This window comes from Perognathus longimembris, chromosome 13, assembly GCF_023159225.1.
Source record: "Perognathus longimembris pacificus isolate PPM17 chromosome 13, ASM2315922v1, whole genome shotgun sequence".
In the NCBI taxonomy this organism is placed as follows: domain Eukaryota; kingdom Metazoa; phylum Chordata; class Mammalia; order Rodentia; family Heteromyidae; genus Perognathus; species Perognathus longimembris.
Genome location: NC_063173.1, coordinates 11,837,375 through 11,861,708, shown reverse-complemented (window position 1 = coordinate 11,861,708; position 24,334 = coordinate 11,837,375). Strand labels below are relative to the sequence as shown.

Here is a 24,334-nt window from a genome sequence, read left to right as displayed (position 1 = left end):
TGGGGCATGAACTCAGGGCCTGGGCACTGTCCCTGTGCTTCTTTTGCTCAAGGTTAGCACTCTACCACTTGAGCCACAGTGCCACTTCCAGTTTTTTCTGTTTATGTGGTACTGAGGAATCCAACCCAGAGCTTCATACATGCTAGGCAAGTACTCTACCACTAAGCCACATTCCCAGCCCTGGGTCAGTCTTTTCAATGTTTTCAGTTTAGAGTGTATTCATTCATTACTTCTTCTATGCCTTACAAAGGTTTGGAAATTTTGAAAAGGCTTAACAAAATAGAGGAAGATTTACTGATATTAAGAACATTACAAGACTAGAAAAAAGCTCAAGTATTAGAATCAAGTTAATATGGCATGTGTTGACTGCTGAACTTAATACAAAAACATTTTAAATATTAGCCTGTCTGAAATAGAGTTGAACAAACTCCACAGTATGTTGTAATAGAGAAGAAAAACTCTTTAAGTTTAGGTACTTTAATGAACAAAATTTAAAACTAAAGTTGATTGTGGTAGGTAAAAATCACCTACTGTACACAAGTAAACCCAGTCTCTTTAGAATAAGGCATTTTGTTCAGAAATCACTTGTCTGAAGTGACTATTTTAAACTGTGACTAAGCACCTCAGCAACAGAATATAATCTCAATTGTATTTTGTGACATCATTTCAACCTGAGAACCATAATCAACAGCCCCCAGAAGACCAGCAAAATGAGTGGACTTGCCTTTTCAAAATAGTTTGAAAAGAAAAACAAATAGAGGTAGATTAAACCAAGAAAACTTGCTGAAGCTAGAAATAGAAAACTACACTGAGATTCTACCTCAACCCAGTTAGAATGTCCATTTTCAAGAAAAATAATAATAACAGATGCTGGAGGGGATGTGGCCAAAAGGGAACACTACTACACAGTTGGTGGGAATGTAAACTGGTTCAACCACTCTGGAAAGCAGTATGGAGGTTCCTCAAAAGACTAAAAACTTAGAGCTCCCCTATGATCCATCAATCCAACTTCTGGGCATTTACCCAAATGATCACAAACAAGGCCACACTAAAGCTACCAGCACAACCATGTTCATTGTGGCATTATCATAGTTAAGATATGGAACCAATCCAGATGCCCCTCAGTAGGTGAATGGATCAAAAAAATGTGGTATATACACAACAGAATTCTATGCGCCCATTAGAAAGAATGACATCTCCCCATTTGTAAGGAAATGGAAAGACTTGGAAAAAAATCATATTGAATGAAGAAAGCTAGACCCAAGAAACATAGGCTCCATGGTTTCCCTCATTTGTAATAATTAGTATATGTCTAGGATAGTGCTAGAAGAGGATCACAATAACTCAATAGCTATGTACATATGACCATACAAAATGACGCTAATCAAAATGAATTCCAAGTTGTTGTTTTTTTAATGTACTGTGTGAAGTAATTTTTTTCTTTCATTTTTCCCCCCTATTTATGCCTTATCGTTACTGTTTCTGATTCTGGTACCTGTGTCTTGTATATATGTTTATCTGATTTGGGAAAGGGCATTAACAAAACAGTGAGACAAAGGATGAACCAATACATCAGAGATATATGTTAGAAATGAACTTTATAACTTGTCGGGAGGAGACTGGGGGAGAAGTGGAAGAAAATGAGGGAAGAGGGTAACACTGTTCAACAAGAAATGTACTTACTACCTTACTTGTGTAACTTTAAATCTGTTCATCACATTTACAATAAAATACAAATTTTAAAAAGTGGTTTGAAAAGAAAAAAACAATAGAAGGAGATTAAATCAAGAAAACTTGCTAAATCTATAAACAGATAGGAATTACTTTATACAGATAAAATTCTATCTTCATATACCACTTCCTTTCTTAACCCCAAAGCTTATGTTATCACAGCCACATTTTTAACCAACAATAGATGTTACAGAATTTAGGGAGACTGCCAAAAACCTAGTATCATACAATGCAGTGAGAAAAATAATCTGATATTTCTAATATGTGAAAAATGGCTTTTGTATGTAAAGACACCCACAATAATCAAATCTAATGGAAAGTATCATACTTCACAGAAAATTTCCTCCAAAATGATAATAAATAATCAAATATTCATTTTCTAACCTGCCTTTTCTTTGTCAGTCATGGGGCTTGAGCCACAGTGCCTCTTCTGGTTTTCTGGTGGTTAATTGGAGATAAAGAGTGTCATGGACTTTTCTGCACAGGATGGCTTTGAACCAAGATCCTCAGATCCCTGAGTAGATCCTGAATAGCTAGGATTATAGGCATGTGCCATCAGAGCCTGGCTGTAACCTGCTTTTTTTTTTTTGCCAGTCCTGGGGCTTGAACTCAGGGCCTGAGAACTCTCCCTGGCTTCCTTTAGCTCAAGGCTAGCACTCTACCACTTGAGCCACAGCACCACTTCCAGCTTTTTCTGTATATGTGGTGCTGAGGAACTAGAATCAAACCCAGAGCTTCCTGTATGCTAGGCAAGCACTTTACCACTAGGCCACATTCCCAGCCCCAGAAATCTGCTTTTTAAAAAGCAACTTTTATGGTATTTAAGAATTCTTTCCTCAGGGTCAAATAAAGTTTTTTCAACTTCATTTAAAATTGCTTGCTAGCACTGTTAGCAAGTACCCTCATGCCTTCCCCAAGGTCATGAGAACCAGTGATTTCTTTGTATATCACATTCACTCTCCTACTCTTACAAGTCCAATCCTGTAAAAGCCTCATCCTCTACTATTCACCTGCTGAACCCTACTCTGAAAAAAGCCAGGCTGTCTTGACAGGCCACTTAATCTATGAGGAGACATTCTCCATGAAGAAGGACCACTGTGACCTCATCTCTTCCTCCTCGTTCTGAGAGGTAGGTACACAATAACAACCTGTTCTCAGGAATCATACATTCTTTTTTTCCCTTTGAGACAAGGTCTTGTTAACAGTAGGCCAGTCTAGCCTGGAACTCACTGTGTAGCCTAGGCTAACTTCTAGCTCTCAATCCTTCTGCCTCAGCCTCCTAGTGCTGAAAATACAGACGTGCACCATCAAGTCCAACTAGGAAGCTTACATTCTAAAGAACACTGATGGCTTATAGCTATTTATGCCATTTGCATTCATAGAAACATGCTTGAAAAAGAACTACTCATATACAAATAAGGTTGATTTGAGAATTAAATGAGATAATATCAATATAAACCCTATATAAAATAAAAATTTAATAAAAGTGACTACATGCTTTTTATTTATTTATTTATTGGGGGCCAGTCTTGGGCCTTGGACTCAGGGCCTGAGCACCGTCCCTGGCTTCTTCCCGCTCAAGGCTAGCACTCTGCCACCTGAGCCACAGCACCCCTTCTGGCCGTTTTCCATATATGTGGTGCTGGGGAATTGAACCGAGAGCTTCATGTGTAGGAGGCAAGCACTCTTGCCACTAGGCCATATTCCCAGCCCCACTACATGCTTTTTAGATTGTAATTACTTTTGTGGATGGATGCCTAACTCTATTTTTACTGTTCAATGTTCAAGGTCCTCAACGGCAAGGATTCGTGAAGCCCTCATTTCATTTCTTTGGCAAAAGACACTTAAAATTATTTGCTATACATAACAAAACAATAAAATTGGTAACTCTTGGGATGTCATGCTTTCAGCCATAATTGTGCTTTTTTCTATTTTTGCTGGTCCTGGAGTTTGAACTCAGGGCCTGGATGCTGTCTCTGAGCTGTTTTGTGCTCAAAGCTAGCACTCTATTACTTGAGTCCCAGCTGCACTTCTGACTTTCTGGTGGTTAACTGGAGGTAAGAGTCTCATGAACTTTCCTGCACAGGCCAGTTTTGAACCATAATAGTCAGATCTCAGCTTCTTGAATAGCTAAGATTATAGGTGTGACCAACCAGTGTTGGCATGTAACTGTGTTTTTTTGTTTTGGGTTTTTTTTTGGGGGGGGGGCAGTCCTGGGTCTTAGGACTCAGGGCCTGAGCACTGCCCCGGGCTTCTTTATGCTCAAGGCTAGCACTCTACCACTTGAGCCACAGTGCCACTTCTGGCTTTTTCTGTTTATGTGGTTCTGAGGAATCAAACCCAGGGCTTCATGCATGCTAGGCAAGCACTCTACCACTAAGCCACATTCCCAGCCCTGTGGTTTTTGTGTTTTAAATTAAAGTTTTCCAAAATGTAATCTGAGTGTTCTTGGAGGTCTAAAACTCTTTTAGGAGATCCATTAGATTAAAAGTATTTAAAAAGTAATACTAAGATTAATATTTCCCGTTTCTAGTGTGTTGACATTTACGCCAATGCTACAAAAAGCAATGGTTGTTGCTGACATAAATCTAGGCAGTGGTGCAAAACTGTAATAGTAATCATTGTATTCCTTACTGCCAAGCCCTCACAGGGAGTAAGAAAAGGAGGGGAGGGAGAAAGGAAGGTTGGGAGAAGAGGATGAGAGAAAAGAAGGGAGAAGAGGGAGGGATGAAGAAAGGGAAAGGAGGGAGGAGAAAGCAGAAAGGAGAAACATTAGCATTTTGTGTGGTGATGAAAATGTACAACAGCAAAGCCTGTGTGCAAAAATTATACTGTGATTCTTTAGATATCAAACACTGAAATACAATTTGATCTAATATTTCCACTTCTAGTTATACATTAAAAGGAATGGAAAACAGGAATTTAAAACTTGTGTGCATCCATGATCATAACAGCATTATTCACAATAGCCAAAGATGGCATTTCTTCTTAAAAATTAAAAAGTTAAATTTTTTTTTAAAGTTTTAACTATCCCCTAAAGATCTCAGGACTAGGTTATCTACTCTCACTACTTTTCTTTTTCTTTTCTTTGTGCTGGTCCTAGGGCTTGAACTTAAAAGAGTCTAGGAGCTATCCCTGAACTCTTTTGCTCAAGGTGAGCACGCTACCACTTGAACCACAGATCGACTTCCAGCTTTTCTTTGTGTGGTTAAATGGAGATAAAAGTTTAATGGACTTTCCTGCCTGGGCTAGCTTGGAACTATGATCCTCAGGTCTCAGCTTCCTGAATAGTTAGGAGTACAGGCATGAGCCAGGGACATCCAGCTTCACTCCCATCATTCTCTTTAACATTCTGCAAGATCGTAGTTGGCACAATAAAATAAGGGGGGGAAACCCTTATAGATCAGGAAGAAGGAAAACTTTCTTTATTCAATTTTGCATGATCATAGTTGTTAAAACTTATAAAGAATTCACACAAATAATCTACTGAAGTTAACTGTCAGTTAGGTTGCAGGACACAAGGTCATGTGGCAGAGTGTATTTACAAAAATGGTCACAGCAGTACTTCTAGTTACCTTTGTACTTCCATAACATCACCAGAATCCATTAACAAGTAAAATCGAATCCCTCAACAATGCTGAATGATAGTCAAAACTTTGTAACTACTTCAATAAATACAATGCATCAGAAGAGAGTCAGTATGATCTAGAAGATTTTAATAAAAGGTGGCAGGGTCTGTGCCCAGGATGTGCTCTAACTCTGTCTCGCATTTGCCTTGCAAACTCAACCATTCAATTGCGAGAAAGCCAAGATAGAAGCTTCCTATAATGGGCTCCTTTGGACTGTTAAGCTCTTAGAATTCAGACCCTACTCTTTGAGCTATTTGAGCTGATGTGAGGTTGTAAAGTAATCTTTATTAGGTTAGAACCAGAGTACAGATCTTTAGGCCACTAAGCTCTGCAGTCATTTGCATGCAGGGTTACACAGTAACTACAACAAATCAACATATAAAAATATACTTCTAACATATTAAAAAAAAGAATTGACTGAAAAAAATTAAAACAACATTGATAGCAATACTGGAAAACACTGTATGAAAGTTATCCATGTGAAGGACCATTAAATCAAAGGTCTACAATACGAACAAAGGCATAATTAATTCTAAAGAAACAGAATTTAACCATGGCTATAGACATTAGAAAAAAAATGGTTATCAGAGTTGTTGCCAGACAGATCAAGTGGCAATGGGGGGAAAAAACAAGCAAAAACTAAAGAACAATAGACCTGCACAATCCAACCTAAGTCACCTAAGTCACTAGCCACCTGTGTATTCTGAGGACTTCAAATGTGACTGTTCTGACTGATGAAAAGAACATGAAGATTCATTAATTTTAAATTAATTTAAATAGCCATACATTCCCAAGGACTATCACATTAGAGAGAACAACTTTAGAGCCTTACCAGCTAGATTTACAGTATCTGTCACCTTGAAACCTAAGATGGGCTGGTTACTGAAGGGAACTATGGGGGATAAAAGAGTTGTCTCTAATTTGGAAAGTTTGGCCACTGAGAGGAAAGACACACATATGGCTAACTGTAAGGACAAGGCTGTGAAGAGTTGAGAAGGATACAGTATTAATTGACACTGGGCCAAATGATTAATCTTCCCAAGAAATAGGATGTAAAGAAAAGAGGATGTAGGGCTGGGGATATGGCCTAGTGGCAAGAGAGCTTGCCTCCTATACATGAGGCCCTGGGTTCAATTCCCCTGCACCACATATACAGAAAAACGGCCAGAAGTGGCGCTGTGGCTCAAGTGGCAGAGTGCTAGCCTTGAGCAAAAGGAAGCCAGGGACAGTGCTCAGGCCCTGAGTCCAAGGCCCAGGACTGGCCAAAAAAAAAAAAAGAGAAAAGAGGATGTAAAGCAAGATTGAAATAGCCAGTCTTGAAAAATAAAACTAACTAAATCACACTATGAAAAATAAAACTAAAGTTTTCTTGAAGAAAATATATACAGATTAAGCATACTTAATTTTAAAATCTGCTTTGTTGGCTTTGAAAATGTAAAAAGGGACCCATAAAGCAAGGAATGCAGGCCACCTCTAACAGCTGTGACTGACCCCCAGCTGAAAACCAACTAGGAGAGAGAGACTTCAGTCTCATAAACACACACAATAGAATTCTGCCAACAACCAGGATGAATACGGAAGATAATTCATCCATAGATCCACTTGAAAGGAAAATTATCCTGCCAACACCTTGATTCTGGCCAGATGAGACTCTAAGGAAATAATCAGTTAAGCCACACTGTTCTTGGACTTCTACAAGTTTCTGGCAATAAATTTGTACTGCATAGTGCCTTAAAAACTAGAAAGAACTGGAATTAGTTAATGACGCTTAAACAGAATTTTAAATGATAAATATGAAATTTTCTTGCTTGCATTTCAGAGTACTTAAAATAAAAAGAAACATACAAATAAAAAAATAAAATATGAAATCCTCCAAAGTATAAAGTACTTCTGGTCTCAAGTCACTCAATTGGTAGTTACCAGTGCTGACCTGCTAGTAGACACACTTAGCACATAGGAAATCACAAACCTCAAGAACAAGCTGTGTTAAAAATTATCTTTAGTGGGCTGGGAATATGGCCTAGTGGCTAGAGTACTTGCCTCATATACATGAAGCCCTGGGTTCGATTCCTCAGCACCACATATACAGAAAAAGGCCAGAGGTGGCGCTGTGGCTCAAGTGGCAGAGTGCTAGCCTTGAGCAAAAAGAAGCCAGGGCTCAGGCCCTGAGTCCAAGCCCAAGGACTGGCCAAAAAAAAAAAAAATAAATTATCTTTAGTAAATGCATTGTTTGACATTGAATATACAGTATTTCTCTAGAGAAACTAGGTTAAAATGAGAGGCTAAGTCTACAATTTGTCCTTGTAAGTCTAAAGCACTATGTCTAATACCTATATAAGACTAAGACTCCTACAAGGGCTGGGAATGTGGCTTAGCGGTAGAGTACTTGCCTTGTATACATGAAGCCCTGGGTTCGATTCCTCAGCACCACATAAATAGAAAAAGCCAGAGGTGGCGCTGTGGCTCAAGTGGTAGAGTGCTAGCCTTGAGCAAAAAGAAGCCAAGGACAGTGCTCAGACCCTGAGTTCAAGGCCCAGGACTGGCAAAAAAAAAAAAAAAAAAAAAGACGCTTACATGTCTAGGTGTATGGTTAAAGGAATGCAGAGTTCTCATCTGGATGTCAAAATAATTCTAAGCCTTTCATTATTCTAACTTGTACTGTAATTAGCAAAAGTCATAATATTACAGATGATTTTAAGAAGGGAGTTGTAGCTCTCTCCAGCCACCCAAGATGCCAAGAGGAAAGAAGGCCAAGGGGAACAAGTATCCTGCTGTGGTGAAAAGCAGGAGGCCAAGAAGGTGGTAAATCCTCTGTTTGAAAGGCCTAAAAACTTTGACATTGGACAGGACATCCAGCCCAAAAGGGACCTCACCCAGTTACCCAGGCCTTGGACCTCCAGACAGCTACAGAGCTACTTCAACTGGCCAACAAGTACCGGCCAGAGACAAAGCAGGAGAAGAAGCAGAGACTGTTGGCTCAAACTGAGAAGAAAGCTGCTAGCAAAGGAGATATCTCTACTAAGAGACCTTCAGTCCTTCCAGCAGGGGTTAACACCGTTACTATCTTGGTGGAGAATAAGAAGGCTCAGCTTGTGGTGACTGCACATGACATGGACCTCATCAAGCTTGTTGTATTCCTGCCTGCCCTAAGCCGCAAGATGGTTGTTCCCTACTGCACCATTAAGGGGAAGGCCAGGCTGGGACTCCTAGTCCTCAGGAAGACATGCACCACCGTTGCCTTCACTTAGGTTAACTTGGAAGACAAAGGATCTCTGGCAAAGCTAGTGGAGGCTACCAGGACCAATTACAATGACAGATATGATGAGATCTGTCTTCCACAGGGAACCATGTCCTGGGTCCAAAATCTGTGGCTTGAATTGTCAACCTGGGAAAGGTCAAAGCCTAGGAGCCAGCCACTAATCTGGGTTAAGTGTACAATGTTAATTTCCTTATACATGAAGATAATAAAACTGTCTTTCCTCCAGTGGTGGCGGGGGAAGTAAAGAGAAAAAATTAGAATAGTTTTTAATGTAACAATTTTCTCCAATACTCCCTGTTTGTCTGTGAAGTTCCATCCAGGAAATGTCCTTTCTCTACTTTCAAGGAATGAACCTGTAGTCTCTAGACAGAGTTGATCTTTTTCCCAGATCCTTGTAGAAACAAAGAATAGCTGCTCCAGCTGCATTCCCTTTTCAATGACTTATTCCTTAGCAAGCCATTCCACCACAACTCTGTTAGTTGGAGAATAGTTAAGAAACATATATATCTTGAAAAAGAGCATTCTGAGAAGGAATAGATCCTACATTTGAGTTCTTGGTAGAATAGGAGGGAAGGAGATGCAATCCAAGGATAGGCTTATCTGGCAGCAACAGGAACAACTGGTAGTAGAAAAAAATGATTTTCTTATTCTCTACTCTCTTTCTTTTACTTCAGTGAAAATTCAAAATATAGGTGGAGTTGTATGCTGGTAGCTCATGCTTGTAATCCCAGATCTCAGGAGGCTGAGATCTGAGGACCTGTGGTGTTGAAGCCAGTCTGGGTAGAAAAGTCCTTAATACTCTTATCTCCAATTAACCACCAAAAAGGTGGAAGTGGAACTGTGGCTCAAGTAGCAGAGTGCTAGCCTTGAGCAAAACACCTCAGGTCCTGAGTTCAAGCCCTAGAACTAGAAAAAAATACAGGTGGTATAGATGGGGAAAGACTATGATGGAATTTGGATACACTGCAGTTCAATCTATCTCCATTTCAGAATAATACCTACAGGGGGCTGGGGATATGGCCTAGTGGCAAGAGTGCCTGCCTCATATACATGAGGCCCTGGGTTCGATTCCTCAGCACCACATATACAGAAAATGGCCAGAAGTGGCGCTGTGGCTCAAGTGCCAGAGTGTTAGCCTTGAGCAAAAAAGAAGCCAGGGAAAGTGCTCAGGCCCTGAGTCCAAGCCCCAGGACTGGCCGAAAAAAAAAAAAAAAAAAAAAAGAATAATACCTACAGTTAGAGATACCTTCATTTAACCACTAGATATTTTCTTTTGTTTGTCCCACAGACACTCAAAACCATCAAATAAAGCTGTACATCTTAACCTAGTAAAGATAAAATTGGGACGATTTTTACATCAAGTTTAATAATAAACATGGCTAATCACCAAAATTCTAGTTAATATTTTGTTTACTTAAAAGATATACTATAAAATATACTTTCTATAAAAATAAGTATATTTGTTAAATATAGTTTCTATAAGTATTCTTTATAAAAATGCCTTTCAGAAAATAAAAATTTAACCTTAAAAAAAACCTGTCATATCAGCCTTTCTCTGGTGATTTATAAGGTACTATTTGAAGATTCTGACTTGATTCAATATTTTATCAATTCTAACACTTGTAAGGAAACAACTCAGAAATAATATCTTTATATACCCATCTTACATATCGATAACCACTATACAGAAAATATCTACAGTAGATAAGGATCCTTTACTATGCTTTGAATTTAAATATTTTATCTTTATTATTGGCGGTGTTGGTGATTAATCCCAAAGTCTCAAATGTGGTAGGCAAGACTCTATCATGAGCTCTATTGCCAGCCCTAACCATTTTCTAACACTAACACTAAAACTTAATTTAATTCCAAGTTACTTAAAGGTCATGCAAATATTATCAAATACATTCTAATGAAATACAAAGTGTGTTCGGGTCAGCTGTGCCTTTAAGGGGCCATAGCTGACTTTGGCCTGCCCCTCCCCTTCCTGCCTTTGGCAGGAAGAGAAGGCCCTGCTCCTGGGGCAGCACGTGTGCAATGGAGGGGTACCCCAGGGGCCCATCCTTGGGGGGGCTGGGCCTCCGCCCCTGAGGGAGGTCCCCTGACATCACTTGATGGATACCCCGCAGTGGCCAATCTGCTCTCCCTTTCCCTGTGCCCGCCTCTAGGGTATATCTTTGTGCCTCCTCATCTGAATAAAGAGTACCGTCCCAGAGACGTCTCCGAGATCTCACGCGCTCTTGTCTCCCTTGGGCTGGCAAGTATGGAGGTCTCATACCCACATGCGACCCAAGGCTAAACCCGGGACCCCACTCCCGCGTCCAATACCCTACCGGCCTGAGGGGGCATGAGAGAGTAGGTATGGATCCCCCGCAGAATAGACAGATAAGCCCAGGACCCTTCCCCACATGTTGGGGAGGGATAGAGCTAAGCCCGGCAATTTAAAAGCCCAACAAAAGTTGTCTCACTACTATTCTGTAGACTCAATGCCAAATATCTACCATCCATGAGTTGATTTTTGTTTTGTTTTGTTTCAGTACCTGGGTTTGAACTCAGGGCTAGGCACACATTCTCTCACTGGAACCACACTTCGAAGGCACTAGTTTTGTTTTTAACGAAATGAGATTACCACAGAGATTAAGAGTGTATTACCTTCATAATGTTAAGTAAATCAGTTTGATAGTAGCGATCCTGATGTGCATTGGCTGCAGCTAGTGTGAGAAGGTAGTCATTCCTTGCATGAGTAGCTTTGGAATTGCACTCAGATCGTCGAGCTTTCAACTAAAACACAGTAAAATAAAAATAACATTAGTGCAAATTGCCATGGAACCTATGAATTCCCAGTTGACAATTAGTGGCTCCCCAACAGGAATAAAGATAACCATGTCAAAGAACACATGTATATGGAGATAAAATTATTCATCACTTTGAGGAACAAAACAGCGACGACATACACTGAAAGAACATTTTTAAAGTAGCTGTTACACTTAAACATACTTCTAATAATTTCTAAAGAAAGCAACACTGCTCATTTTATGCAGATGGAAAAATAAAGGTTTTGAAATTAAGTATCCGGAGACACAGATAAATTTACTGGAGTTAAAAAATAGTTTTTAGGGGCTGGGGTTATAGCCTAGTGGCAAGAGTGCCTGCCTCGGATACACGAGGCCCTAGGTTCGATTCCCCAGCACCACATATACAGAAAAAAAACGGCCAGAAGCGGCGCTGTGGCTCAAGTGGCAGAGTGCTAGCCTTGAGCGGGAAGAAGCCAGGGACAGTGCTCAGGCCCTGAGTCCAAGGCCCAGGACTGGCAAAAAAAAAAAAAAAAAAAATAGTTTTTAAAGCTGGGCACCAGTAGCTCATGCCTGTAATCCTAGCTACTCAGGTGGCTGAGATCTGAGGATTGAGGTTCAAAGCCATCCTGGGCAAGAAAGTCCATGAGACTCTTATCTCCAATAAACCACCAGAAAATCAGAAGTGGCACTATGGCTTAAGTGGTAGAGCGCTAGCCTTGAGCTAAAGAGCTCAGGGACAGCCAAAAAAATAAAATGTGCATATTTAATACATACATATTTAAATATCAACACATCTAATATGCCTGCTGGTGAGGAGCCTGGCAGTAAAGCAAGTATTAACTTATCAAACATTCTACAGCTTAAAGGCCTCCCAGGAAAACTCACCTTCAGCTGGCTGAAAAGACTTGCTAAGGGATCTAAGGCTAATAAGTAAACTAGATTTTGCAGCACTCCCTAAAGCCTCTGTATAATCTCCTGTACTATGAGTTAGATATAGACTTCCTAAGCAGGTAAGGCATAGAAACCTAACCCCTAATACAGTGTTGAGAAGCAACTTATACCCAAAGCGGTGATAGCTGATTGAAAATAACCTTAAAATGATTCTGTAACGCAGAAATAACCCACTTCCACCCTTGAAAGATCCAATTCTTTATTTACTCAACTGAGTAATATACTATTTCAAACCTCACCTTTACACTTGCCTTCTGTAAACTGATTCTTGATTGAAAAAGACTAAGTTTAGACCTATAATAAAAATAGAAAAGAATATTCAATAAAATTATAAATTGTACAATTACTAAACATTATAATTAATTTTTAAATAACTTTTTTGGACATACTACTCTAAAACTAATTAAAAAATAGAAAACTGAGTGATGTTGATTTGCCCTTACTTTATCACAGGAAGAATATTATGATACAGTATGAAATACTGAGGTCAACATAATAAAATACCCTCGATGACAAAAATAAAATATAATGAAGAAAACACTTTGGTGTCTCCTAATTAAAAGAATAATGAACTACTGATTATTCCATACCATGCAACTCATACATTTTAGTTCTTGTTAAGAAAGATCAGAGAAACTTAGGGACAACCAACGTGTAAAGGCAAAGATCAGCAGGCTTCTAGGGATATGTATGCTAAACTATAACAACATCAGAATGCAATCTCAATCTTTAAAAAATTCTTTCTCTCATTATTCTTTCCTCTAGAAGTTATTCATGTATGAATGCCTGCCTATGTATACTGCCTCCACTCCAAAAGGTATTCTGCTGAACTTACTGAGCAAGTCCTTGGATACTGCTGTGTTTAATCTCCCACTCTGGTGTTCATATCTATTTTGATTGCTGTAAGTATGGGAGGGGATCTACAATCTAACAGTCAGTAGTAAAATATGTTGGTTTGAACCCAAAAGACTGGAGATAACCACACAGAGAAAGTCAATAGACACATGCTAAGAAACAAGCAACACTCCTGTGACAAGTGATTTTTCTGAAGCTGCAATGTTTGTCTTGACTGCAGTGTTATGGAGATTGCCATGGGAGAATTAAATGCATGTGCTGGCAGCTATGCCTTCATATAAAGTACAGTTGCAGACCACTTGAGATTGGAAGACAAAGTAACCAGTCTCTGCAGAGCAACTGTGGAAGGGGACAGCAAAGGTGGCTGCTTATCCATCTAATAAAGGAAGCATTCAGCAATGAACATATATGCATCCCACTCTTCACTTTTAGGAAAAAAACATGGATTTAGGGCTGGGGATATAGCTCAGTGATAGAGTACTTGCATAGCAAGTACTTGCATTGGTATTAGGTTCTATTCCCAGCCCCCCCAAAAATATCTAAGATATTTCTGACATTTCTTACTATATCATATTCATCTTGCATGTATTTTTTGTTTTTATTGATAGATTCCTATTCACTTTGATTTAGAAAAAGCAAAGGTCACAAACTTTAGATAACAGAGCACTAGTTCAGGATAAGACTGTGGTTGAAGCATTCTCAGTTCTTTTTCTAATCATTAGCCAGATTAGGCTGAGTGACATAATGGTGCTGTGACCCCAGGAGTTTTTGAGTCAGGAAAGGTGGAATTCCCCTCTGAATTTTCCATTCCTGACCACCCCTTTTCCGCAAACCAAACTGCTGCGAGACTTCTCATCAATACTATTGCTGGCCCCCACATCCACGTCCACACCACTTCTTTACTCTGATGAGTGAAACTAGTCTATGGGTTCTCGGTTGCTTCGGTCTCTTTCCAGATGTGACTCCACGCCAGAAAGCAGCTCCTATGCCTTCAGCTGGTCACCTCCAGAGTTGGAGATGCTTGGCTCTGGGGGATTGGCCCTTTTTCTCTAGAGGGTACTGGGGGAGGTTGGGGCGCTGTTTCTGCCCAGTAAGCTTTCATTCTTTCACCAGATTTCTTCCTGTGCTTCTAATGGGGTGCTGCAAGTCACGCCAAAGGCAGGAAACTCCTTTGCACTGACTGCCTTCTGCACTCCTGGGATGTCTTGTCCCTTAAGGACTGCATCAAGCCAGTGCACCTAATTATTTATTGGCTTGACAATCAATCTCAATGGCCCAAAGATGGGACTTTTGATTATGCCATTCTCAAATTTAGACAGTTTTCGCCGCTGCAATGGTAAATGATCAAAAGTCATTTACAGTCAGGTTCTCTTTGTTCCCTCTCTGCCAATCAAGTCCAACTTTGGGGCAGCCCATTCCATTCTGCTCATCTCTCCCTACCCATGGCCTCCCAGCCATCTTTCTCTCTCCCTCTCCCTTTCTCTCTCTTCCTTTTCATCTCCTCCTCTCCCTCTCTTGTTTGCTTGCTTATTTTGTAAAACTACATGTGTGTATGTCTGTGTAAACTTGCTATCTGGCACTGTATTCATGTCATTTGGCTTAGCAAAATATAAGTTTCTGGAGGACTTATGGTTTTTCTACTTTCAATCCAGCCCCAGCCTCTGACTGCTTACTAGTTTAGCATGCTCTCCCCTAACTAGTCACCAGATGTCGGAAGTAGCTAGGGACATCTTCCACCAATTCAGGACAGCCTGTAACAGAGGAGATAAGAACAAGCCAAACTATCCAAGTCATCCAATTTTTACTTTTCTGCCCTGAACTCTCTTCCTTTTTCAGTTTGTGTGCTCTCTAATGTTTTTATTATTGCCCAGTCCCTGTCTCATGAAACTTCAGCGAGACTTCATTCAAGGACTCACATCTACCACCAAATGACAGCTGCTGCTTGCCGCTTCCTATCAGGAGACCACATGTCTGCCTTTTACTCCTAATGTGAAGGAAGAAGCCAGAGAGAATCTGCATCCTTTTCCATAAATATTGAAAGGCTGAAATGTTAGGTCCGCTCTGGAAGGGCCCTGTGCAGACACCTACCCTTTCTTGTCTAAGTCTCTGCCCAGTACCCACGTTACCTCGGTAACTGGCACACTTGGAGGCAGTTACCTCCCCATGTTCTGAGGTTACAAGCTGGACCACCCTCAGTCATGCCTCCCACTGGACTGTGGGAGGGTCCCAGGCTCTGAGGTTAACGTCCACATTTGGTGTGGCCACACCTTCTCTCTGTAAACCCTCGCTGGACAGTGGCTCACCCCTTCTGCCAAATTTGTCTCCACTATGCATGGTGGGACAGGCAGTTTGGGAAATAAACTTTTCTCTCCTGCCTGAACACCACGTGGTATTCTCTTTTTGGTTACCAAATAAAACACAACACTTCCAATATAAGGATTTAAGCTTGGTTGCTAATCTGCATAAGCTTCTTGCATGGTGTTAAGGTAGATCAAAAGGGTATCGTCCCTCAAAGATTATAATCTGGAATAAACACACAAGATTCTGACAAATTATATACTGTGCAAATAATGAACTATATACTATGTACTATATCCTGCTAACTACTCTTCAAATGTTCCTTGGATTTCCAGACTCAAATCCACGTCAATATACATTTGACTGCACCCCTCGAACAGTAATTTGACAAGTAACTGACCTCTAAAGTGAAATTTTCAGTTCCAAATTCTCATCAAAGAGCAGATATTTGACTACCTACCAAAAATATCCAAGTCAGTGTCTCCAAGGATCTTCAGAATTTCTATATCCAAAATGGAGCTCGCCATTTTCTTCCAACTATATCTTTCTTGCTTTTATGTATGGTCTCTGTTAAAGTGTCTACTCACTATCTTACAAATCATATGTTGCTATATCTACTTTGAAAACCATATTCAATTTTAAGACTCTATCCTAACATTGTTTCTATAAATGGTCTTCTTATCAGGAGGCAAAATTAATCTTCTGATTTTTCCATGCATTTAACACCTCCATAGTTATATAATAATAGGTTATTGAGTAAATTACTTCAAACACTTAATTTCTTTTTATTTACTATGAACAAATGTACTAATTCTACACTCCAATTTCCTTGACAGCATAAAGCTTACCCTAATCATCCCTATATCCATCGTACCAAACATTTAGTGAATGAATGAAGACAGAGGTAGTTCTTATTTTATAGCTGAATTAATTTTCCAGAAAAGTTACATACTGAGCAAAAATGTCTCATTCTGGATTTGAGCCATAGTAGAATGGAGTTCCTTGTGATCCACTCTGTGAATTAGATAACTGTCAATCACAGGAACAGTCAGACACTACCTTCATTTTCATTCTATAAGATATGGCTAAATTAAGTATTTACACAAGCTGTACAAACCTGGAGTCTCACTTCTAGAATTCCCGTAAGCCATCAGGGCAGGATATTCCCAGTAAAGTTCCCCTAATCTAAAATCTTCAGATTTTACTGGGAAGAAGAGTGTAGTGACCATGAAAATGTAAGAAATATTTGCATGTTCAAAAAAATGAAAAACAATCAACTGAGGGAAAGATTAAACATACTTTCCTACAACATCAAGAATTCTATGAATATTCTTTTAGCATTCTTTTGTACTAAACTTTCAGGAATCTCTAAATTTTCATGGACACTTATGAAGTTGCTTAATTTTTTTGTAGGAAAAAAAAGCATGATAGATAACAATCTCTTCCTTGCAAGACTGTTTTTCTAAGTGTCCAAGGTTGTCTGATTTCATGTCTAGGAGTTCAGATTCTTAGGTTTTGCAGTAGTCAGTACAGTGAAGGGGGGTCTCAGCAATATATGATCAGATTCCTCCAAGTTGTCACTGCAAAAATCTCTAATCTTTGCTATACTACTTTATATCACTTTAAAAAAAATTGCCAGGGGCTGGGGATATGGCCTAGTGGCAAGAGAGCTCGCCTCGTATACATGAGGCCCTGGGTTCAATTCCCCAGCACCACATATATAGAAAATGGCCAGAAGTGGCACTGTGACTCAAGTGGCAGAGTGCTAGCCTTGAGCAAAAAGAAGCCAGGGACAGTGCTCAGGCCCCAAGTCCAAGCCAGGACTGGCCAAAAAAAAAAAAAATAAAATTGCCAATTTCTTCTTTTCCTGTTATTGTGAAAGAGGAAATATAACTTACAAATATTGAAAGTGAAATTGACACAATAGCTAAAACATACTCTAAAATATATATGTACTAGAATTTCATGCAAAATTAAAAAATAGTGCTTGTGCAAAGTTTCATACGGGAATCAGAGTACTTGTGCACTTGGTATATCCACGGTCCTTCAATGAATCCTGAAAAATCATGATATTTTCAACTACAATTGAATTCATAACCTAACATTCTTAAGCCACAAATATTGGCCAACATAGCAACTTTAAACTTTTGATAAGCTTTCAAGTCTGTAAACACAATGCTCATTTATCTTCTTTCCTTTCTAAATTCAGCTTAATAATAAAATAGTTCCATTTTGTTATATTAGTAGAAATAAACATCAGCCAATACATAAGAAAATGTGGCCTAAAGTACATAATACATGTAGGTCAAATAAAACCAACCTAAGAATGAGTCTATGCTTTGTACTAACACAGAACATGTATTAGCAGAGATGTTTACTTGCATAATCATTTTCTTAGAAAGGCAAAAAAGCATACTTTGCCTCGATGTCAGCTTTCTCTCGTACTGCATGAGCCATCTGTTCAGTCTCAAAGTACTTCTTTTTGCCTTTAGCTAAATCTTTCACTGTCTCTTGTAATTCAGTTTGGATCTTTGTCAACTGGTCCACACACTGTAAAATACAAAAGGGCAATTATTGTAATTTTGGTTTTCAAGTTCACAGAAAATGATTTTTTTCCTAAAGACCATGTGATACCCTTCAGGAAAGAAACCCTGGAAAAGAAGCAGCACTTTTAATGTCCTTCAAATTGCAAATTAAAATCTGATGAACAGCTGGCACTTCCACACCAAGTAGTGTATCAAACAGCATCACAGTTTGCCTAACAATCATCCTTTGCAAAATAACCCAGTGCTGCTGATGACTGACATTAAAGCATAAGAACAGCTATGAAAAAACTTGCTGTTACACATATCACGGAGATAAAGCAAGAGAATAAAGCCATCTGGTATTCCTTCAAAATCTCAATAAGGTCTGTTGCAAATACAAAAGCAGATTAAAGGAGTCAGAGAACTAAGTAGTATACTAAAGTACTGGAGTTAAATTACATTTTTCTGTAATCTTTGGGGTTTTTAAGAGATGGTATAGAATTTAGAATTAGAAAGTATTCCATCCAAGTTCCTACTAACTAAATCTAACAATTTTTGGCTTTAGTTTTATCATTTAAAAAATGTAATGCACTCCTGGTCAGGACTGTGACGAGAATCAAATGAGACCAAAATGGATAGGGTGGCCATTTGAAAACTATAAACTGTTACCAAATGTGAATCACAATTATTTCTTTACAAGAGTGTGGTACTAGAGGTACTAGAGTATGGTACTAGCCTTATGTGCTAAGCACACACTTTAACACTGAGCTATATCCAGCCTTTGAATCAGAATTACTTCAAGGGAAGTAAGTAGACATTAGTATATATGAGAAAGGCAAGGACAAGCAAATATAACAATGGTACACAGCCTTAGGTTACTAATGATCTGGTAAAAGCTATGGTATTATTCTTTTAATAATCTCTCATTATAAATTCCAGCATTCTATCCACCTGTCAAACTTTAGAAATAACATCTCTCAGAGCTTCCACAATTTTTATCTGCAAACTCCAACACTGGGAGGCATACTAATGCTACAGACCCAAATGATGAAAAATAAAATATTATTGATAAAAAGATATCCAAAGTGGTTAAGATAGTAGAATTATGAAACAGATCAGAAGTAATATATTTAAGAAGATAAGGGAAGGGGGATAGGGGCTGGGGATTTATTATGATGGTACAGCACTTTCTTAGCATGCACAAGGCTCTGGATTCAATAGTAGGGGAAAAAGAAGACAAAAGAAAAAACATGGAGAACTGTATCTGAATCATAAAATATATTTTTGCAAGTCAGACAAAAATGCTAAAAATTAAAAATACATCAAGATTTTAAAAAATCGATTGAAAAAAAAAACCACTTAGAAAGTACTAACATACTGCCAGACAGATCAAAGGGAAATATTCAAATTCATAGAGAAACACAGGGTAGAAATACAAAAAAAATTGCAAAAGACATGGACAAAGTTACAAAATCTAACAAAACAAAGTCATCAAGGCAGAAGAAATAGAATTACACTGTTAAATATATATATATATATACGTGCATATATGTGTATATATACATATATATGGGTTTTTTTTTGTTTGTTTTGTTTTTGCCAATCCTGGGTCTAGAACTCAGAGCCTGAGCACTGATCCCTGGCTTCTTTTTGCTCAAGGCTACCTCCTGAGCCACAGAGCCACTTCCAGCTTTTTCTGTTAATGTGGTACTGAGGAATTGAACCCAGGGCTTTGTGCATGCTAGGCAAGCACTCTACCACTAGGCCACATTCCTAGCCCTTGAAATATTTTTCTACTGTTCATGAGGTAGTAAACTACTAATGAAGGTAGATTATAAATGGTAATTTGGAATAATTGGGAATGGTAAAATTATTGCTTTAAGATAATGAATAAACTGGCATATTTCAATGTCTAAGGTAATTACTAAAAGAAAAATAGAGAATTATAAAATTAAGAAGCTAATTGTGAAGCAAAATAATGATAAAAAAAACCCACATGACTGCTCAATATCACTAACCAATGGGAAATCATAACCACATGAAACATTATCTCACAACCACAAAGAAATATTATCTCATACCTGTTAGATACATCTATTATAAAAAACAAAACAAAACAACAGAAAGTGTCCGTAAGGTTGTGGAGAAAGTGAAACCTTTGTACACGGTGGGTGGGAATGCAAAAATGATGTAGCCTCTATGAGAACCATCTTCTGAGTTATATTGAAATTTTGAAAATAATGGAAAATCTAGGATTGCTAAGAGTTATATGCCTGAGGACCACGAGGTGGAGAGGATGAAGCCACTGGGGAAAGTAGAGACAATAGACAGAAAGAGTGGATTTTAATACAAGCATCTGTGACCTGGATCTGCCCATGCCCCAGGTCCTAGCATTTTTAGTTATAAAAATTAATACAGGGACTGAGAATGTGGCCTAGTGGTAGAGTGTTTGCTTAGCACACATGAAACTCTGGGTTTGATTCCTCAGGACCACATTAACAGAAAAAGCCACAAGTAGCATTGTGGCTCAAGTGATAAGAGTGCTAGCCTTGAGCAAAAGAAGCTTAGGGACAGTGCCCAGGTCCTGAGTTCAAATTCCAGGACTGATGAAAAAAATTAATACACTCTCTTACTGGCTGAAGGCAGTTTAAAGTAGACTTATGTCATTTGCAATCCCCAAATCCTGACAAGTATGTCCAGTATATACTTAATGTTCAACAACTGCCTAACAGGAACATAAACACCATTATTAACAATTATAACATAAAACAAGTTAATTTGGTTAAAGTAAGTGAGGAATCTATCTTGTCAACCATTTTTTTGCCTAGGAATTGGTTGAATTTTGGTCTGACACTATTTCACTCAGTGGAAACAAAAGCATTAGAGGTAGTTAAATAAGATTAGCTTTCCTAGCTTTTGCCTTTAAAAAAAAAATCTCTGAAAATCCAAATGTTAATCAAAATCAAAATACTGGAAATCTACTGAAATACTGTTTCCTTATATTATTTTTATATTTTCTAAAGTACTAGTAAATGTTATAAAAAATTTTAATTACTTATTGGGCATCTAGATAGTCTCAATTTTGGTAACATTGTTTACAAAAGGGACATAATTTAAATACCCCTCACCCCCCCTTGGGAACTAATGAACTTTTATTGTATGTAAAGGCAAGAAGGAAGTATCCAGAGTGAGTTGGTACAACTGAGGATGAGAAGAAGGAGAGCCCTTGACATCCTAGGGAGAATGGACTCTTCCATTGCAGAATCCAAGTTCTTACATCTCAGTAGATCAGGGGCTCTGGAGTAGAACAGCTTATATTTACATTTTGCTATTTCTACTTAGTAACCACAGACTTTGGGCAGTTTATTGGACTTGAGATCTGGATCTCAAGTTTTTCATCAGTAACATGGAGATTACTAGCTGGTAAGATGCCATTTACACGCCCAGAAACGATAGTAAAATACAGCTCTGGCACACAGTAATCATAAGTTAAACACTTATTTGAAACAGTAAACGTTACATTAAATACTAACATTTTCCTATGAAATAATTTCAGTGTAATCAAAGAAAGAGGTCCTTTTAAAAGGAATTGGCATTGTTCAATTTTGAAGCAAACTCATGTCTTTTCCAAAAATAACATTATTAGTTTAGTATATTTGGTTAAAACATGTTAACTTCCTTTAAATCAGGCAAAATGGCTCCAGCAGAAATTGAAATGATTAAAGCAAACTTTTTTCCAAGACTTATGGGATTAATAATATAACTATTTTAAAGTGTATCAAACAGATATTGTGAAACCATGTAGACATATTTACTTGTGCTATATTTAAAAGTATTATTTTTAAGTGTTTTCTAAGAGTATTTCTGAGTTTTTCCAAATTCCACATATTCAAGTTATACACATACCTTTATCAGTTAAAAAATACAGCAGTGAAAAAAATGTTGGGAAATCTTAGTAAAATGCTACCACAAACATTTATAAAAATGCATTTTTAAAAAGCTTATTTTTAAGAAGCTAAAGTTATAAATGCAATTTAGTATAACCATACAGATTACAAATGTAGCACTGAGATATTAAAACATATATAAGAACAGAAATAAAAACAATACCCTTTTTAGCTGCTGTTCTTTTATGCTTCTCACTGTCCTTGCAGGCTCAGAAATGAAGTTTTTATAGTTTTCACATATATTGATCCGAGACTGGGCTACCTGCATTGTTCCCTCGAGAAAAGATTTCCAAACAGGATACATACTCCTAAAGAGGGACAGAAAAGAATTAGGCAGGGAAAAAGAAGAAAAAGCTCCCATATTGCCTAGCATTGACCAAAAGAAAGAATATTTTCTGCATCACTGTAATATATTAAGTCTGGGTTACAAGCAATATTTTAACACATGCAGAAGCACATTTCTGCAATGGAGAAATCTGGGTGGTGGTGGTGGTGGTGGTGGTGTGTGTGTCCTGAGGCTTAAATCTGAGGCCTAAGTGCTGTTCTTGAGCCTTTTTGCTCAAGGCTATAGCACCCTACCTCTTGAATCACAGCTCTACTTCTGGCATTTTTTGGTGGTTAATTGGAGATAAGACTCTCATGGACTTTCCTGCTTGGACTGGCTTCAGACTGTGATCCTCAAATCTCAGCCTCCTGAGTAGCTAGAATTATAGGTGTGAGCCACTGGTGCCTGGCCAGTTACAAATATTTTAATGTAATTGTTTATAGTGGATGTCCTTCCTCTCCCTATAGTGAAATTAAATAAAGGCAGGAGTGCATTCATGATGATTCTAGCATTCATTCCTAGGGCCTAGCAAAGAGAATTGTTATGAAATTAGATAATATATGAATGTGGTCATGAGGACTGAATAATGAAAAGAGAAATCTTTTCATCAAAAAGGGATTTTAAAAAGAAGCTATTAGAGAATAGCAGATTTATAGCAGGCAAATACACCCTTGAACTAGGTACCATGAAAAGAATGGAATTTGGCTGCCAATCAGAAGACTTAGGCTCACGTTCTAGTTGAACCGATATAACCATATGTAGTAAACCTCACTACTTCCCAGTGTGCAAATGGGAAATAAAAATGCTGGGCTTCTAGGACATTGCTCTTTTAAAGGTCTACGTCTACCTCCAGGGCCACTCAATTCTACTTTTCTGGGTTTTTCCATTTCCCAGTCCTGTAAATACTGGAGTGCTATACTGCCCACCTTCTCTTTATACTCATCAACAATAGCTCACCCAAGATAGCTTTAACTGCTATCACTATGCTTAAGTCCTGAACTTTTCATTCTTGCCCATACCACCTTCCCTAGCCTCCAAAAATGCCTATACTCATATCAGACATCTAATGAAATCTTAAGACCATAGCATGTTAAAAAAAATGAAGTGTTTATTTCTTTAGATTCTGCCATGAAAAATTATTCCATATCAAACTTAGTTGTTCAAATCTAAATCTAAAATTTCAGTATCATCACTGGTTCTTTTTTCTCCACTTTTATATCACAGATATTGTTTCAAGAAATCATCTTTGCCTGAATCTACCAGCTCATATCTATGATCCTAGCTACACAGGAAGCTGAGCTCTAAAAATCACATCTCAAGAGCTATCCCAGGCAGATAAATCCATGAGACCCTTAACTCCAAATAATCAGCAAAAAGCCAGAAGTGAAGTCCTGGCTCAAGTTGTAGAGCACCAGTTCAGAGTGAAAAAGCCAGCAAGAGACTTTGAGTTCAAGGCCCAGAACAAGTAAAAGAAGTCATTTTTGCCTAGGTTCACAAAATGAAATAGACTCTGATTATACCTTATTTCTTCTACTGCAGCTACCTGTTTTCAGTCATGAACATCTTGTGCCTGTATTATTGCAATAATCTCTTAACTGATTTCTCTGCTTCTGCTGAGTATCCAATCTCTACGCTGTATGCAGTTAACGACTGAAGTGCAAATGCTCCCTGGAACTCTTGGTTCATCTAACAATGCATGTCACTAACTGACTAATATAATTATTCACTTGTTTACTTTCTTCTCTAACTAGAATATAGGCTCCATGTAGCATAATCTTTGTTTTATACACCACTGTATGTTCAGTATCTAGAATGAAGTATGGCATTGCAAACACAGGGGAAGGAGAAGAGCAAAGCCCAGAGTTGTCCAACTTTCAAACTTCTGCTCTTAGGCTGATAGGACTGCCTTTATTTCAGTAACAAGGCTAAGCATAAGAAAGGGCCTCTTCATTCTGATAAAGGTATACAGTATACCAAGATTTGCATATCCTAGGTCTTTTGTATATGTCCTACACTATT

The 24,334-nt window shown here is 38.4% G+C and overlaps 1 protein-coding gene and 1 pseudogene across 3 annotated transcripts in view; one reads left to right on the top strand and one right to left on the bottom strand.

Moving 5' to 3' along the window:
• Fchsd2 (FCH and double SH3 domains 2) overlaps positions 1-24,334 on the bottom strand; it is a 189,601-nt gene that overhangs the window by 72,358 nt on the left and 92,909 nt on the right. For all 3 annotated transcript variants that reach the window (XM_048359599.1, XM_048359598.1, XM_048359597.1), the window contains exons 5-8: positions 22,154-22,298; positions 17,935-18,068; positions 12,605-12,659; positions 11,272-11,400 (exon numbers count right to left, since the gene is read on the bottom strand). In XM_048359599.1, coding sequence (XP_048215556.1) covers positions 11,272-11,400; positions 12,605-12,659; positions 17,935-18,068; positions 22,154-22,298 — 463 coding nt within the window. The remainder of the gene's footprint in view (positions 1-11,271; positions 11,401-12,604; positions 12,660-17,934; positions 18,069-22,153; positions 22,299-24,334) is intronic.
• On the top strand, positions 7,945-8,851 carry LOC125361263 (annotated as a pseudogene).